This window comes from Hypanus sabinus, unplaced genomic scaffold (assembly GCF_030144855.1).
Source record: "Hypanus sabinus isolate sHypSab1 unplaced genomic scaffold, sHypSab1.hap1 scaffold_625, whole genome shotgun sequence".
In the NCBI taxonomy this organism is placed as follows: Eukaryota; Metazoa; Chordata; class Chondrichthyes; order Myliobatiformes; family Dasyatidae; genus Hypanus; species Hypanus sabinus.
The window spans coordinates 44,179-62,500 of record NW_026781481.1 but is presented as its reverse complement, the minus strand read 5'-3'; the positions used below and the strand labels follow the sequence as shown (position 1 = coordinate 62,500).

The 18,322-nt window shown below is 46.3% G+C and overlaps 2 protein-coding genes across 2 annotated transcripts in view; one reads left to right on the top strand and one right to left on the bottom strand.

Moving 5' to 3' along the window:
- LOC132389685 (gastrula zinc finger protein XlCGF57.1-like) overlaps positions 1-864 on the bottom strand; it is a gene marked incomplete at both ends in the record, with an annotated part of 1,902 nt that extends 1,038 nt beyond the window's left edge. Inside the window, one exon of the mRNA XM_059962236.1 lies at positions 1-864. This exon is cut by the window's left edge and continues 1,038 nt beyond it. Coding sequence (XP_059818219.1) covers positions 1-864 — 864 coding nt within the window.
- Positions 1-18,322, top strand: part of LOC132389686 (NACHT, LRR and PYD domains-containing protein 3-like) — a 184,229-nt gene that overhangs the window by 124,949 nt on the left and 40,958 nt on the right. The gene's annotated exons all lie outside the window — the stretch shown is intronic.

The following is an 18,322-nucleotide window of genomic DNA, read 5'->3' as shown; positions in this document are numbered from 1 at the left end:
ACGAGTGAATCCCTTCCCACATTCTGAGCAGGTGAACGGTCTCTCTCCAGTGTGAACTCGCAGATGAGTCTGAAGGCTGGATGACTGAGTGAATCCCTTCCCACAGTCCGAGCAGGTGAATGGCCTCTCCCCAGTGTGAATTCGTTGGTGTCTCTGTAGATGGGATGAGTGAGTGAATCCCTTCCCACACTCTGAGCAGGTGAACGGCTTCTCCCCAGTGTGAACTCGCTGATGACTCAGTAGGTAAGATGAACGAGTGAATCCCTTCCCACATTCTGAGCAGGTGAACGGCTTCTCCCGAGTGTGAGCTCGCAGATGAGTCTGAAGGCTGGCTGACTGTGTGAAACCCTTCCCACAGTCCGAGCAGGTGAATGGCCTCTCCCCAGTGTGAATTCGTTGGTGTCCCTGTAGATGGGATGAGTGAGTGAATCCCTTCCCACATTCTGAGCAGGTGAATGGCTTCTCCCCAGTGTGAACTCGCTGATGAATCACTAGATGGGATATCTGTCTGAATCCCTTTCCACATTCTGAGCAGGTGAACGGCTTTTCCCCGGTGTGAACTCGCTGATGACTCTGTAGGTTGGATAACTGAGTGAATCTCTTTCCGCAGTCCGAGCAGGTGAATGGCCTCTCCCCAGTGTGAACACGCTGATGACTCAGTAGGGTGGATGAGTGAGTGAATCCCTTCCCACAGACCGAACAGATGAACGGCTTTTCCCCAGTGTGAATTCTCTGATGACTCAGTAGGCTGGAAGACCGAGTAAATCCCTTCCCACAGTCCGAGCAGGTGAACGGCCGCTCCCCGGTGTGAACTCGCTGGAGCGCCATTAGGTGAGATGACCGAGTAAATCCCTCCCCACAAATTCAGCAGATGACCGGCCTCTGCCCGGTGGAAACGGACTGTTCTGTCCACAGGTGGGATGACAGACTGAATCTCCTCTCACACAAAGAACAGGTAAATGTTCTTGCCCAGCGTGAATTTGCTGATGTAACTTCAATTGAGGTGACCGAGTGAATCTACTCCCACTGTCTGAGCAGGTGAACGGCCTTTCTCCTGTGTAAAATGACGGGCGTGCCAGTTGGTCAGATGATCTAGTTGAAGCCTCCCCACAGTCTGAGCAGGAAGGACGGTCAACTTCACTTTATAAATATCTAGATCGAGACAGCAAAATTGGCGTGCCGTGTTTGAGATTCCTGGAGACAAATTCCTTCTCGCTTTTAACCTGAAAAAAGATTTACAAAATCCATCAATGGGTGTAGAACAATATTTCAGATGAGATCACTTTAGTTTCCAAGGTATGATCTGACATCACACTGTTACAGTGAGGTTCAACCCAAGTTGGACAGAGAAATCATCTCCTGACTGGGCACAGTGCTGGTATCTGGAATGACCATCAAACTGTCTGATGTCCTTCCTGTCTCGATAAGAATGGGGCATTTCTGCCATCTCCAATTCGTGACGTGGCTCAGTTTGACTCTCTCAGTTGGTATTAACCCCATTTCCCACTGAGCTGCATGGGTTCCTGGCGCCACAGTAACTGAAATTCTCTCCCGGTATTAGACTTTGTTGACATGCAGCTGGGATTTTCTTTTACCTGCTGTCAATTTAAAGTTCCAACAGTTTTAAAGCTTTCTGAAGATTCCCTGCCCGGATGAATGGTTGGTCCGCACAGCTGATAAAATGATTTAGAAGAATAATAGCATTATTTCATGTTCTTGTCACAGAATCATAGAAAGGTACAACACAGAAACAGGCCCTTTGTTCCATCTAGTTTGTGATGATCTACTTAAGCTGTCTGTTCCCATACCCCTACCATCCAGGTACCTATACAATCCTCTTATATTTTGAAGTTGAGCACGCATGCACCAGTTAGGTTGTCTGCTCATTCCACACCTGGATGATCGATGTTTAAAGAAGTATCCCTTCATATTCGCCTTAATGTTTCACCTTTCACTCTTAATCCATGGCCTCTGGTTATCGTTCCACCCAATCTCAGTTGGAAAAGCCATTTTTGAAAAATGAAAAAGCTTCCATTTACCCCATGTATAACCCTCATAATTTTGGTACACCTCCATCAAATCTTCTCACAATTCTTCTACATTCCAAGGAATAAAGTCCTGACCTGTTCAATCATTCCTAATAACCCAAGTCTTCTCGACCTGGCAACATCCTTGTGAATTTTCTCTAAACTCTTTCAACCTCTTTTACATCTTTCATGTAGATACGTGAACAGAACTGCACACAGTACTCCAAATTAGGGCTCACCAATGTCTTCTTCAAGTCAACATAACATCCATTTATTGTTTTCAGTTCTTTGGTTCATGAAGGCCAATGGGCTGATTTTTTTTTATCCCATCACTATCTAACAGTGATACCAGTTTCAGTGAATTAAGAACTTGTATTCCCAGGTCCCTTTCTTCTACAAAACTCCTCCGTGCCTGACCAGTCACTGTGAGAGACCTCCATTGGTAGATCATACCAAAATGCAAAACCTCACACTTGTCTACAGTAAATACCTTTTTCCATTACTTAATCCATTTTCCCAGCCGGTCCAGATCGCACTGCAAGCCATGATAGTCTTTCTCACTGTCCACTACACCACTAGTCTTGGTGTCATCTACAAATCTACTGATCCGGTTAAACACACCATTATCCAGATTCTTGATATAGATGACAAACAACATCAGATCCAGCACTGATCCCTATGGCTCACCACTAGTCCCTGGCCACCGATCAGTGAGGCAACCATCTGCTACCACACTCGGGCTTCTCCCAAAGACAGTGTCTCATCCAATTTACTATCTCGTCTTGAATGCTGAGTGACCGAACCTTCTTGATCAAACTCCCATATGAGACTTTGTGAAGTGCCTTCCTAACGTCCATGTAGACAACACCCACTGCCTTGCCTTCATCTACATTCCCGATTACTTCCTCGAGAGACTCTATAAGATTGGCTAGACATGACCTACCATGCACAAAGCCATGCTGTCTATCTTTAATCAGCCCAAATCTGTCCAAATACCTTTATCTGGTTCCTGCATATACATTTCTATAACTTTCCCATTACTGATGTCAAGCTCACCAATGTACAATTTCATAGATAATTTTTAGCGTCTTTCCTGAACAGCAGAAGAACATTGGCTGTCCTCCAATCCTCCAGTAGCACACCTGTCACTAAGGATTATTTAAATATCTGTGCTTGGGCCGCGACAATTTCTGCACTTGTCTTCCGCACGGTCACAGGGAACAACTTGTCAGGCCCTGGGGATTGATCCACACTAATTTAGACAATAGACAATAGGTGCAGAAGTAGATCATTCGGCCCCTCGAGTCTGCACCGCCATTCTGAGATCATGGCTGATCATTCACTATCAATACCCAGTCCCTGCCTTGTCCCCATATTGCTTGATTCCCCTATCCATCAGATATCTATCTAGCTCCTTCTTGAAAGCATCCAGAGAATTGGCCTCCACCGTCTTCCGAGGTAGTGCATTCCACACCTGCACAACTCTCTGGGAGAAGAAGCTCTTCCTCAACTCTGTTTTAAATAACTGACCTCTTATTCTCAATCCATGCCCTCTGGTACTGGACTCTCCAAACATCTGGAACATATTTTCTGCCTCAATCCGATCAAATCCTTTAATTAGCTTAAACGTTTCAATCAGATCCCCTCTCAATCTCCTCAATTCCAGCGTGTACAAGCCCAATCTCTCCAATCTCTCTGCATAAGACAGCCCTGCCATCCCAGGAATCAACCTAGTGAATCTACGCTGCACTTCCTCAACTGCCAGAATATCCTTCCTTAAACCTGGAGACCAAAACTGTACACAATATTCCAGGTGTGGTCTCACCAGGGCCCTGTACAAATGCAAAAGGACATCATTGTTCTTGTATTCAATTCCCCTTGTAACAAAGGCCAACATTCCATTTGCCCTCTTCACTGCCTGTTGCACTTGCTCATTCACCTTCATTGACTGGTGAACTAGGACTCCTAGGTCTCTTTGCATTTCTCCCTTACCTAACTCTACACCGTTCAGACAATACTCTGCCCCCTTGTTCCTGCTTCCAAAGTGGATAACTTCACATTTATTCACATTGAATGACATCTGCCAAGTATCTGCCCACTCACTCAGCCTATCCAAGTCTCCCTGTATTCTCCTAACGTCCTCTTCGCATGTCACACTGCCAGCCAGTTTAGTATCGTCAGCAAACTTGCTGATATAGTTTTCAATGCCCTCATCTAAATCATTGACATAAATCGTAAAGAGCTGTGGTCCCAATACAGAGCCCTGTGGTACCCCACTAGTCACCTCCAGCCAGTCCGAGAAACACCAATTCACTGCTACCCTTTGCTTTCTATCTGCCAACCAGTTTTCTATCCATGTTGAAACCCTGCCCCCAATGCCATGAGCTCTGATTTTACTCACCAATCTCCTATGTGGCACCTTATCGAATGCCTTCTGAAAATCTAGGTATACAACATCCACTGGCTTACCCTCGTCTAACATCCTTGTTACACCCTCAAAAAACTCCAACAGATTAGTCAAGCATGATTTGCCCTTGGTAAATCCATGCTGGCTCGGCCTAATCCTATTTCTGCCATCTAGATGTGCCACTATTTCGTCCTTAATAATGGACTCTTCCCCACGACTGACGTTAGGCTAACAGGGCGATAGTTCTCCGTTTTCTCCTTCCCTCCCTTCTTGAAAAGTGGGATAACATTAGCCACTCTCCAACCTTCAGGAACTGATCTTGCAACTGAATTTGCCTTAAGACAGCAAACGCCTCCACCTCTGAAATCTGTACAGGGTCCATGAAGTTCATGCAGCTTTGCCTCACTTCTATAAACTCTGTGTCCATCTCCTGTGTAAATACGGATGCGAAAAAGCTCCCCCACATCTGTTTTGTCTCCTCATATGGATTACCATTCTGATCTTCCAGAGGAATAATTTTTTCCCTTGCAATCCTTTTGCTCATAACATTTCTGCAGAATCCATGAGGATTCTCCTTCACCTTGTCTGCTGGGGCAACCTCATGCCTTCTTTTATTTCTTTCATAAGAGTTCAATTGAATTTCATGTAGTTCATAAGTGCCTCATTTATTCCTCTTTGCCACTACATGGTCTGAACGTCCTTTTATTGATCTGGGAGAGGAAAGCCAAAGGGGTGATAGAGCTACATGCTGGGAGCTGGGGTATGTGGGGGTAAACTAAAGTTGCAGGGGAATGGGAGTCTGAATAACAGAACAGAGAGTGGACAGGTTGTGGAGACAGTTGTTGTTCGGTCCTCAGAGAAAGTCAGGAATGAAAACGTTGAGCATGGTGCAGTGAATATGCTGAGCCCTGTATATTTCAATACAAGGAGCAGCGTAGGAAAGGTGGATGTGTTCAGGGCATGGATCAACACCTGGAATCAACACCAGGATCTGGCAACTGTGGACTGGGACAGGCTGCTTTATGGCAAAGGTGTGCTTGGTAAATGGGAGGCTTCAAAGTGAAATCTTGAAAGTACAAAGCGGGTATGTGCTTGTCAGAATAAATGGTAAAGATAGAAACTGTAGGGAAACTTGGATTTCAAGAGATATTGAGACCCTGGTGAAGCACAAAATGAATGGAGTTGCATATCAGGGATAGGCAGGCAGTTTCTTCTGGAGCATAAAAGAAGCAAGAGAACACATAAGAAGTAAATCAGGATCTCTGAAAGAGGATGTCTAAAATGTGTGGGAGTCCCCACATTGATTGGGACTTCCAGACTGTTAAAGGTCTGGATGGGTTAGAGTTTGTGAAATGTGTTCAGCAAAGTTTTTTAAATCAATATATAGATATACCAACTAGGGAGGATGTAATATTAGATCTCCTATTAGGAAATGATCTAGGGCAGGTGACGGAAGTGTGTGTAGGGGAGCACTTCGTTTCCATTGTTCATAACGACATTACTTTCAACTTGATCATGGATAAAGATAGATCTGGTCCTCGGGATGAAGTTATAAACTGGAAAAAAAGCCAAATTTGAAGAAAAGAGAAAGGATCTAAAACGCGTAGATTGGGACAAGTTGTTCTCTGGCACGGATGTGATTGGTAAGTGGGAGACCTTCAAAGGAGAAATTTTGAGAGTGCAGATTTTTTTTGTTCCTGTTAGGGTTAAAGGCAAAATGAGTAACTATAAGGAACCTTGGTTCTCGAGAGATAGTGGAACTCTGATAAAGAAGAGGAGATATATGTATAACATGTATAGACAACAGGGATGAAATAAGATACTTGAGGAGTATAAAAGAGAAGAAAATACTTAAGAAAGAAATCAGGAGGTTAAAAGAAGAAATGAGGTTGCTTTGGCAGTCAGGGTGAAGGATAATCCTAAGAGCTTCTACAGGTATGGTAAGAGCAAAGGGATAGTAAGGGATAAGATTGATCTCCTGAAGATCAGAGTCGTCGGCTATGTATGGAACCAATGGAAATGGGAGAGATATTAAATGTGTTTTTTTTTTGCATCTGCATTTCTTAAGGAAACTGGATTGGAGTCTATGGAAACAAGGCAAACAAGTAGGAAGGTCATGGAACATACAGATTGAAGAGGAGGAGGTGCTTGCTTTCTTGAGGCAAATCAGAGTAGATAAATCCCCTGGACCTGACAGGTTATTCACTCGGACTTTAAAGGAGACTGGTGTTGAAATTGCAGGGGCCCTGGGTGAAATATTTATAATGTCGATATCCACGGGTCAGGTGCCGGAGGATAGCTTTTGTAGTTCCGTTGTTTAAAAGTGGGTCAAAAAGTAAGCAGGGAAATTATAGGCCGGTAAGTTTGACATCAGTAGTAGGTAAATTATTGGAAGGAATACTAGGAGATAGAGTCCACAAGTATTTGGATAGACAGGGACTTATTAGAAAATGTCAGCATGGCTTTGTGCTTGGTAGGTCATGTTTAACCAAACTATTAGCCTTTTTCGAGGAAGTTACCAGGAAAGTGGATGAAGGGAAGGCAGTGGATGTTGAATACATGGACTTCAGTCAGGCTTTTGACAAGGTCCCGCATGGGAGTTTAGTTAGGAAGATTCATTCGCTCGGTATACATGGAGAGGTAGTAAATTGGATTAGACATTGGCTCAATGGAAGAAGCCAGAGAGTGGTAGTGGAGGATTGCTATGCTGAATGGAGGCCTGTGATTAGTAGTGTGCCACAGGGATCAGTGCTGGGTCCATTATTATTTGCCATCTATATCAATGATCTGGATGCTAATGTGGCAAATTGGATCTGCAAATTTGCTGATGATACAAAGATTGGAGGTGTAGTGGACAGCGAGGAAGGTTTTCAAAGCTTGCAGAGGGATCTGAACCAGCTGGAAAAATGGCAGATGGAGTTTAATACAGACAAGTGTGAGGTATTGCACTTCGGAAGGTCAAACCAAGGTAGAACATACAAGGTAAATGGTAGGACACTGAGGAGTGCAGTAGCACAGAGGGATCTGGAAGTATAGATTCATAATTCCCTAAAAGTTGTGTCACCAGTAGATAAGGTTGTAAATAGAGCTTCTGGTACATTGGCCTTTATGAATCAAAGTATTATAAGAGTTGGAATGTAATGGTGAGGTTGTATACGGCATTGGTGAGGCCGAATTTGGAGTATTGTGTGCAGTTTTGGTCACCTAATTACAGGAAAGATATTAATAAGGTTGAAAGAGTGCAGAAAACTTTTACAAGGATGTTGCCGGGACTTGAGAAACTGAGTTACAGAGAAAGGTTGAATAGTTTGGGACTTTATTCCCTGGAGCGTAGGAGAATGAGGGGTGATTTGATAGAGGAGTATAAAATTATGATGGGTATAGATAGAGGGAATGCAAACAGGCTTTTTCCACTGATGTCAGGGAAGAAAAAAAAACAGAGCTCATGGTTAAAGGGTGAACGGGGAAAAGTTTAAAGGAAACATGGCGGGGGTGGGTGCTTCTTCACACAGAGACTGTTGGGAGTGTGGAATGAGCTGCCAGATTAAGTGGTGAATGCAGGTTCACTTTTAACATTTAAGAAAATCTTGGACAGGTACATGGATGAGAAGGGTATGGAGGGATATTGTCCAGTTGCAGGTCAGTTGGACTAGGCAGAAAAATGATTCGGCACAGCCATGAAAGGCCAAAAGGCCTGTTTCTGTGCTGTAGTGTTCTTTGTTTCTACGGATCTAGCCATGCTGGAGTATCTTAAAAAGACCCTATCGTTTCCACCTCCATCAAGGCCATTGACAGCCCATTCCACGCACACCATTGCGTAAAAGAAACTACCCCTGACATCTCCTCTGTACCTACTTACAAGCTCCTTAAAACTATGCCCTTTCGTGCTAGCCATTGCAGCCCTGCGAAAAAGCCGCTAACTATCCACTCGATCAATGCTTCTCATTATCTTGTATACCTCTATTAGGTCACCTCTCCTCCTCGGTCGCTCCAAAGAGAAAAGGCTGAGTTCACTCAAACAATTCTCATAAGGCCTGCTCTCCAATCCAGGCAACATCCTTGTAAACCTCCTCTGCACCATTTCTATGGTTTCCACATCCTTCTTGTAGTGAGGCGACCAGAATTGAAAACAGTACTCCAAGTGGGGTCTGACCAGGGTCCTATATAGCTGCAACATTAACACTCGGCTTTTAAACTGAATCTTATGACTGATGAAAGCTAATGTGTTGTATGTCTTCTTAACCACAGAGTCAACCTGTGTAACTGCTCTGAGTGCCTTATGGACTCGGATCCCAGGATCCTGCTGATCCTCATATACAAAGACCATTACCGAGGATCTGGAACCCAGAAAGATCCCAGTTACAAACGGTACTTGGCATTTCAGTATTGTTGATGTATGGGATGAGGTGGAGAGCGCAGGGTGTGACGAGAGGGAGGGAGAGAGGGAGGAAGGGAGAGAGGAACAGGGGTGTGTTGAGAGAGAGAGAGAGAGCGAAGACGGGGAACGCTTTGGATGAGCGGTGCATTTAGAGGGTGAGAGAGAGCGGTAGACAGTGTGGGATACGGGTGCCAGCAGGAAGATTGTTTGGGAGAGCAAGGGGGAGAGTGTGGGACATTGGGAGAGAGATAGCGAGGGAGAGGGTTAGAAATGGAGGTTACAGAGAGGCAGAGGTGAGTGAGTGAGAGAGACGAGTTTGAGTGAGGTGACAGCGTGCATGAGAGAGGAGGACATGGAGAGGGGAAGACAGACGGTGACTGAGATTGGGAGTGGGATGACAGGTGAAAGGGGTAGGGACAGGGATTGTGGTATGGGAGAGAGAATGGAAGAGTAAGATAAACAGATAGATAGAGGGGAGAGAGTGTGAGAGAAATTAAAAGAGGCATGAGATAGTGAAGAGATGAAGAGAGAAGAGAGTGGAGTACGATTTGTGATTAGAGGAGTAGAGACAGTGGTGAGAGTAGAAAGCGAGGAAAGGAGTGACAGAGAGTGGGAGACTGGTCGAATAGGGTGTAACAGAGGGGTAGAGAAGGGGGAGAGGGAGAAAGGCGATGAGGAACCAAGGATGATTGAGAGGGGTGATGATAAGGAAGGGGTGAGGGAGAGGCAAGACGGTGCGGACGAGAGGGAGAAAGAAGTAAGGGCTGGGGTAGAGGGCTGCATAATGAAGAGGGACTGGGAGGAGGGAGTGGTGAGGGAGATGTGGTAAGTAGCTAGGGATGAGAGAGAAAGCCGAGGAGATAGTGTGTCTGATTAGAATTATTAGACTAAATATTTATTCAGTCCCTAGTTGCAGGGTCGTTAATCACGTATGTTCACAAGTCTCCGAACCAATCCACCGAGCGATTTCATTTCCACGCCGGGAGTTTGACCGCGTACGGTTCGGGTCTCCATTTCCGACAGCGGGGAGTTTGACCGCATACGGTTCAGGTCTCCATTTCGGACAGAAGGGAGTTTGACCGCGTACCGTTCGGGTCTCCATTTCGGACAGCAGGGAGTCTGACCACGTACCGTTCGGGTCTCCATTTCTGACAGCAGGGAGTCTGACCGCGTACGGTTCCGGTCTCCATTTCTGACAGTGGGGAGTTTGACCGCGTACCGTTCGGGTCTCCATTTCGGACAGCAGGGAGTCTGACCTCGTACCGTTCGGGTCTCCATTTCTGACAGCAGGGAGTCTGACCGCGTACCGTTCGGGTCTCCATTTCCGACAGCGGGGAGTTTGACCACGTACGGTTCCGGTCTCCATTTCAGACAGCGGGGAGTTTGACCACGTACGGTTCCGGTCTCCATTTCTGACAGCGGGGAGTCTGACCGCGTACGGTTCCGGTCTCCATTTCTGACAGCGGGGAGTTTGACCACGTACGGTTCCGGTCTCCATTTCTGACAGCGGGGAGTCTGACCACGTACGGTTCGGGTCTCCATTTCGGACAGTGGGGAGTTTAACCACATAAGGGGACCTACTGTAAGTCGCAGCACGATGTCAACCGCAGCTAATACCGGCGTGTTTCCTGTTCAGATGACGTGAGGAAGGGGTTGATCTGGGGTTTTTGTAAATCGAGGGCTGGTTGCAGTGGGAACGGGTCGGGACCGAGCCGGACAGCGGGAGGCTCCGGGCTCTCCAGTCTTGCATCCCTGGTTTTAGTTTTGCACTGAGTCAGGATTGCGGGATCAGTTTGCTCTGGTTCCCCAAGCTGGGAGGGTGGACGTTGGTGAAGGGGGCCTGATTATGTATCGGTGTGGGGTGAATGGTCAGAAGGCTGTGGGGCCACTGGTGGGACTGAGGGTGGTTGGGGTACTGTGAGTAATCGGAAGTAACATGACCTGGGTGGATGGGCAAGGGGTAAATTACGTTGTCAACCCGAGGGTGGATCTGGTCCAATGAATCAGGCAGCTCAGCTCGCATATCCTTTCAGGAGGCCACAATTCTCTCGTCATCTTAATCACTGACTAATCTTCCTATTACAATTGAGTTTGTTACAGAGCCCCAGGGTCTGCAAACAGAGGGTGAGAGGCTGTTTCTCGAACTCGAGTCCCGAGCTTAGTGTCATTTCCTGGTGTTATGCCCATTGCTACTCGTCATCTATGTCAATAACTTAGCTGAGAAAGTATAGGGTATGGGTAGAGAGTTTGCAGCAAGTTCAAACAATTACTCTTTTTGAAAGGCAGTCAGTATAAACACTCCCCTCTCTTTCCCTCTCCCCACTCAGAACTGACCAAAAGCTACTTCAGGAGATGCAAGATCTTGATCTGAGTAAACACTGTGAGTGAGAGGGACTGGTTTTAAACGGCTGTGCTGCTCGCAGCTTATTACCAGACCTGGAGTGATTGGAACTGGGTCTGACTGAGACATAACTGGTTCTTCTGGGCACATTCAGTCTCACTCCAACTATTTCCTACCTTCCTTTGTACAGGTATGAAATGTCTATAGTGTTTGAGTAAGTGAGACTCACCAAACGTCCTCCTGACTGAATCCTGGAATCTTCGATTCAGATGAGTCCTCTCCAGTTGATGCTCTCAATCCTCGGGCTGGTTCACTTGTTACTGTTCCCTCGTCTTCATCTGTGGTTTGCTTCCAGTTGGGGTTTTCCTTCCATTAAACCTCTCACCTCAGGTCTGACTTTAACATGAAAGATAATGAAGCACATTAGCAATAAAAAGGAGAACCAAACATTTCTACTAAATGTTACTAAGAACAAAACTGACTAATATTTAAACTTTGAAGGCAGATATAATGATCTCAGTGAACAATCTATTGTCCCTCACACGTCACAAAGTGATATGGGATAAGAAGGAGCCATCATTCAGTCATGTTACGACATAAGACACAGGAACAAAATTATTTGATTCGATCCATCTGGTCTGCCCCACCGCTCAAACATGGCTGAGATTTATTTTAACACCATATTCTTGCCTTCCTTCTGTAACCCTGAAGTGACTTAGCAATCATGAATATATTAATCTATGTTATAAATACACTCAAAGGCAGCCTCACCCTACCTCTGCGGCAACAAATTCTACATTTCAGACATCTTTTGGACATATGTTTTCTCATCTCAGTTTTAAAGGGAAGGATTTTTATTCTGAGGTTGTGCTGTAAGATTACAGACACTCCGACTAATGGAGACATCCTCTCCATGTCCACTGTATCCAGGCTTTTCAGCATTCGGTAGGTTTACTTAACTACCCTCACCCTGGCCACCAGCATCGACCCTCTGAGTACAGAGTACAGGTCCAGAAACATCAAATGCTCCTCATACTTAAAGCTGGTCATTCCTGAGATTATTCTTGTAAACCTCATTAGCAATAACTGCACTGAACACATTTCCTGGAATAACAGACAAATTGGTACGAGGATAATTGACAGGGAAAAGTTGTGCTTTCTTTACTGTTCTCCTATCACAGAACGAGTCATTTCCATTCCCAGGTTAAATCAGGTCCATTTCGGAAAATATAAACCAGTCCAGAATGAATGTAATAAAAAGAAGCTGGAATTACCTGAAACGCTCAGCAGGTAAGGAACAGCTGTGGGGAGAGGAACAAACTTTACCATTCAGGTAATAACGTTTCATCAGAATGACTTCAAACATTTACAGTTTTTAGTTAAGATCTCCAGCAACGTGAAATTCTGCCTGATTTCCACCGAGGACAGACAGGTGACAGTGAGGGGGGGGATTTCCAAACACAGTTTGAACACCAAAACTCACGAGTCTATTTCTGTTGTTGTAAACACGGATCAGCACATTCACTCATAGCCTCTCCCTGTGAGGATGGACTGGGAACCCATTATTTCCTCAGCAGCAGTCTTTGCTTCCAAAGGAACTCCAGAAAAAAAATCTGATCCCAGACCAGGAATACTCTCTCAACACCTCATAAGTCCAAGCAGCTCGATCCCCGGGTCCTTTTTTACCAAGATCAAAAACTGTGATATCCAGTTCCCAACCTCACAGGATCAAACAGCTGAACCTGTCATTTAACAACCCTGAGAGTCTCACACATCGAACCCCCCTCCCATCTGACAATCCAGGATTTCCCCACAACCAATGTCCAGCTGCTCGAAATTTCTGCTTTATTGCAGAAGGACGATCATCCAGCCCCATTTGTAGAAGCACAATCCAATGTCAAAGCTAAATCATCAACAGTTCCATTTGCCTGGAATGCTGATCACGGGATTATAGCCCAAGCACCAACTCTCCCAGTACTCTTTTCTGCCAGTAAAATGCCGCGGTGTGTCAGCCAGTCACAGTTCAAATACCAGCACCTCCATACCAATGCACAACAGGACTGGTACCTGATGGCCCTCCGGCATTCCAGCTATCAATAACCGACTCTGGAAATACTCTGAGGCCAAAGGTGCAAAAGAACACTTAAAAATTAAGACAAGGGTTGGAGGAAAGATTGCTAATGTATTACATTGAGGTGTGGGATACAGGGTGGATAGAAGTTGACTCAGATGGTTGATGCATATCACTGATGCGGGCGGGGTGTAGGTTAGGAGACTGGGCAGAGGTTGAACAAGATGGGCAGGGATGAGCAGATGGAACCAGGTGGGTGAAGGAATCAAGGACGATCACTGATGGTCCTCCAGCAATACACAGATACTGAATTAATAGTATATACTATTGTACAAAAGATTCTAAAATGACAAAGTTAGAGTAAACAATAAGAACTTTGTCAGATATACTTTGACGCTGAACAATTTTTATATCAACACACCATAGAAAATTCCCCATCCAGATACATCACGACTTTGCATGGTAACTCATCTGCCCGTGACTGTGAGGAACTGCAGAGACTTTTAGATACAGATCAGCATATCACAGAAACCATTCTCCCCCCCCCTCCCTAGACTTCCCAGTCCCTCGGTAAAGCAGGCAGTGAAATCAAAGATCCCCACAATCTGGGACGTTCTCCACTCTCACCCACCCCAGTCTGGGAGAAGGCACAACAGCCATAAAGCACAAGGACAAATGCGAGGAGCTTGCGGCACACAGCCTCACGTGACCTGTTGGCGGGAGTACCATTTAAATTCTGCGGAAATAGACAGCCTGGGCTCTTGGTTTGGATCATTCAATGCAGATTAAGTGATGTCGACACATCTTTGACGAGCCCATATAACTGGGTACTAAATGAGTAATTGGCCCTCAGTTCGGGGCTCATGGCCAACATCAGATCTCCCCGCTCGGGATCGGTCTCAATACTCACCGATGGGAAAGTGATATCTTCGGCCCGCAGAGAGTGATCCCGACTCCGGCTCCTTCCAATGGCTACACATTTTAATTCCATGTCCCATTCCCATTCTGATATATCTGTCTATGGCCCTCCTCTACTGTACAGATGAATCCACACTCAGGTTGGAGGAACAACACCTTATATACCGGCTGGGTAGCCTCCAACCTGATGGCATGAACATCGATTTCTCTAACTTCCGTTAATGCCCCTCCTCCCCTTCTTACCACATCACTGACATACTTAGTTGTTTGTTTATTTTTTCTCTCTCTGCACATCGCCCTGCCTGTTCCCCATCTCCTTCTGGTGCTCCCCCTCCCCCTTTATTTCTCCTGAGCCCTCCCGTCCCATGATACTTTCCCTTTTCCAGCTCTGTATCACTTTCGCCAATCACCTTTACAGCTCTTGGCTTCATCCCATCCCCTCCGGCCTTCTATCATTTCGCATTCCTGCCTCCCCTCACTACTTTCAAATCTATTAGTATCCCTCCTTTCAAAAAGTCTTGATGAAGGTTCTCGGCCCGAAACGTCGACAGTTCTTTTCCTTATAGATGTTACCTGGCCTGCTGTGTTCCACCAGCATTTTGTGTGTATTGTTTGAATTTCCAACATCTGCAGATTACCTCGTGTTTGCTCTTGGGAATGTTGAATTTGGTTCCTCAATCAAATAGTTGACTCAATTTGGGTACAACTGGGCTCCAAGCACCGGTCTCTACAACACCCACAGGGACATCCCTCAGTGAACAAATCTGTAATTGTCCCTCACACGTAATAAAACCTGATATGGAAAGAGCCATCATCCAGTCATGGAAAGACAAAAGACCGAGGAACAGAATTAGGGAATTCGGTCCATCGAGTCTGCTTCACCGTTCAACCATGGCTTATATTTATTTCAACACCATATTCCCACCTTTTCCATTTCGTAAAGTTTAAGCTAAGATTGTAATGGCTGCCTTTACCATTCCTTGTGCTGCATTCAACAAATTCTCTGGTATTTCCTGGTAACAACAAAAGATTTCAGAAATAGCTCAGTAAGGCAAAATACTTCACAATGAAGACAACGGTAGGAGGAAGATTGTTGATGAATAATCATAAATGAGATACAGACTGGACAGAGGTTGAACAAGATGATTGATATATATCAGTGAGTTGATGGGATAAAGTTCGGGCAGAGGTTGAACAAGATGGTTGTTATTTCTCATTGAGATGGTGGGATACAGGCTGTACCATGGCTGAACAAGATGGTTGATGTATATCATTGAGGTGGTGGGATACAGACTGGACAGAGGTTGAACAAGATGGTTGATATTTCTCATTGATGTGGTGGGATACAGGCTGGAGAGAGATAGAACAAGATGGTTGATATATATCATTAAGTTGGTGGGATACAGGCCGTACAGAGGTTGAACAAGATGGTTAATATTTCTCATTGAGGTGGTGGGACAGATGCTGGACAGAGTTTGACCCAGATCGGCAGGGGATGAGCAAATGGAGTCAGATGGGAGAATGGGATGAAGGGCGATCTCTGATGTTCCTCCCGCAATACACAGACCCTTAAATAACAGTACGCACTAGTGGATAACAGATTCTAATATAACAAAACCAGAACAAACAATAAGAACTTTGGTATATGCCCTTTTCTACTCTACAAACTTTATCAATGCACCGCAGAAAGTATCCCATCCCGATACTTCACATCTTCATACGGCTACTGCCCTTCCTTTAGCTGAATGAAATAGCGGAGAACTGTGGACTCAGTTGAGCACATCATAGAAACCAACCTCCCCTCCATGGAGTCTGTCTACACTTCTCACTACCACAGTAAAGCAAACACCAAAGATCCCTATAACCCTTTCTCATTTCTAATGCCCCATAGGGGCGAAGAGAAAATAAAACAGAAACATTCCACCGGGCTCAAGGACGGTGTCCATTCTGCTGTTAGAAGCGAACAGCGTGATGAGTGGACTCTTGACCTCACAGTCTAAATCGATGTGACCTTGCACCACATATCTAACTGCACTGCACTACACTCCACAAATGGGAGTGTACACATTTCAGAGAAACTCAGACAAATGAAAAAAAACTTAATTCTCGCATTAATAGGGCCAGATATCGGGAAACGCTGTCAGCGTTTTGACAAGTCGTAGTCATGGAAAGAAGATGGAAATAAACTTTCCAGCCCCCCGGGAGGACGTGAGAGATCTGGATCTCACTGTCCTGTCTGAACTGGGAAAGAAGAATTTCTCATACACGTGGAGCAGTGACCCGAGGGTGCGATTACTCTGTTTAACCCGCGAGTCTGCAAGAACACAACAGGCCGAACGGCCGCTTCCAGTATGCTGGAAATTTGTAAAACAATTATCGACCCCAGGAGTCGATCCAGGTGAAGTTTGGATCCGATACCGGGCCGGGTGATGGAGGTAAAGTTCCCCAGGTACATCTTAATGGATGGGTTCAGTCCCGGCATCACCACCTCATCCCGCTCCTGGGACCAGAACACCAGGGGCTGTGCGGCGGCTCATCTCAGGCGGTTCGGTGTGAAGGTCCCATAACCCGGACCGACCACGACAGGTTGTGTCCAGGAATCGGGACGAGGCCGCCAGTTCGAGGAAGTTGACGGGACTTTCTGCCCAACATGATGTTCCCCTCCCCCGGGATCGGCTTCAGTACTCACCAATGGGAAATTGTCGGTCGCGTTCACCCCTAGTGACTGGCCTCAATACTCACCGATGAGAACGTGATCAATTTGTCCCGGAGAGAGCGATCGGACCACCCGGACCCAGCAGACTATCCGCTTCAACAGAGAACTGAACGAAAACCCCGCCCATCCGGAGTCTGTGAGAGCGGGGGCGGGGCCGCGGAAGCGAAAACCTGAGATACTGCAGATCTGTGTTCGAGAACCTGGATCACGTGACGGGTGGAGGGTCTCCCACCTGAACCGGTGATCCAGCTCCTCGCCTCTCACACGCTGTCCAACCTAACTGCCGCATGTTACACCAACTACATTTTTGATTTTTCCTGCTGTATCTTCCCATCCCCATCTCTCCACCACCCGGTTCTCAGAGTTACGGGTTGGATTCATATCCCGGTCCAATCCACAAATCCCAGCCGATTTGTGCAGGTTTCATTGAAGTCGCTTCTATGTTTATAAACACTAACTCCTACTCACATTCCTCCGGAGTCTCACTGAACAGGAACACGGAAACACCAATTGAGAAACAGCAGCACCAAAACCGTCTGCAAGATGGCGGCTGCTCTCCCATCTCAGCCACGTATTTCTATCCAATCCTTACTTCCTCGATCCCGTTCGGTCTCCACGCATCTGCCGGCCTCTGTCACTATTTCCACCTTCTCACCTCCCCCTCACCTGGATCCACCTCTCACACCCCAGTTCCAGCCCCGTCACCACCCCTCACCTCTTTTCTCTGACTATTTCCCGTCCACTCTCAGTCCAGAGGGATGGTCTCGGCCCGATATGTTGACGGTCCATTTCCCTCCACAGATGCTGCCCGACTCACTGAGTTCCTCCGGCAGTTTGTTCTTTGGTCTGTATAACCTGTGTTAGTATGAGGAGCGGGATTTTACACCAAATATTCTGTAGGTGCTGGGGTCAAAGAAACACGCACAACACGCTGAAGGAACAGGTTGGGCAGCATCCGTGGAAACGAGCAGTCAACGTTTCGGGCCGAGACCCTTCGGCAGGACTGAGAAGGAGGGGGCAGGGGCCCTATAAAGAAGGTGGGGGTAGGGTGGGAAGGAGAAGGCTGGTAGGTGCCAGGTGAAAAAATAGGAAAGGGAAAGATCAGTTGGTAGGGATGGGGAAGCAGAGAAGTGATAGGCAGGAAAGGTAATGAAGGCAAAGCACTATGTGTTGTAGAAGAAGGCAGAACGATGAGAGAGGTGATAGGCAGCTAGAGGAGGAGGCAGAGTGAAACTGGGATGGAGCCACATGCAAAAATGTTATTCCCTATTCCCAGCTCCTCAGTTTCCGCTGCCTCTGCTCCCAGGATGAGGCTTTCCGTTCCAGGACATCTCAAATGTCCTCTTTATTTAAGAATCGTGGTTTCCCTTCTGCCGTCATCAATGATGCTCTCTCCTCCATTTCCCGCACTTCGGCCCCCACCCCATCCTCCCTTCACCACAACAGGGACCGAGTTCCCCTTTC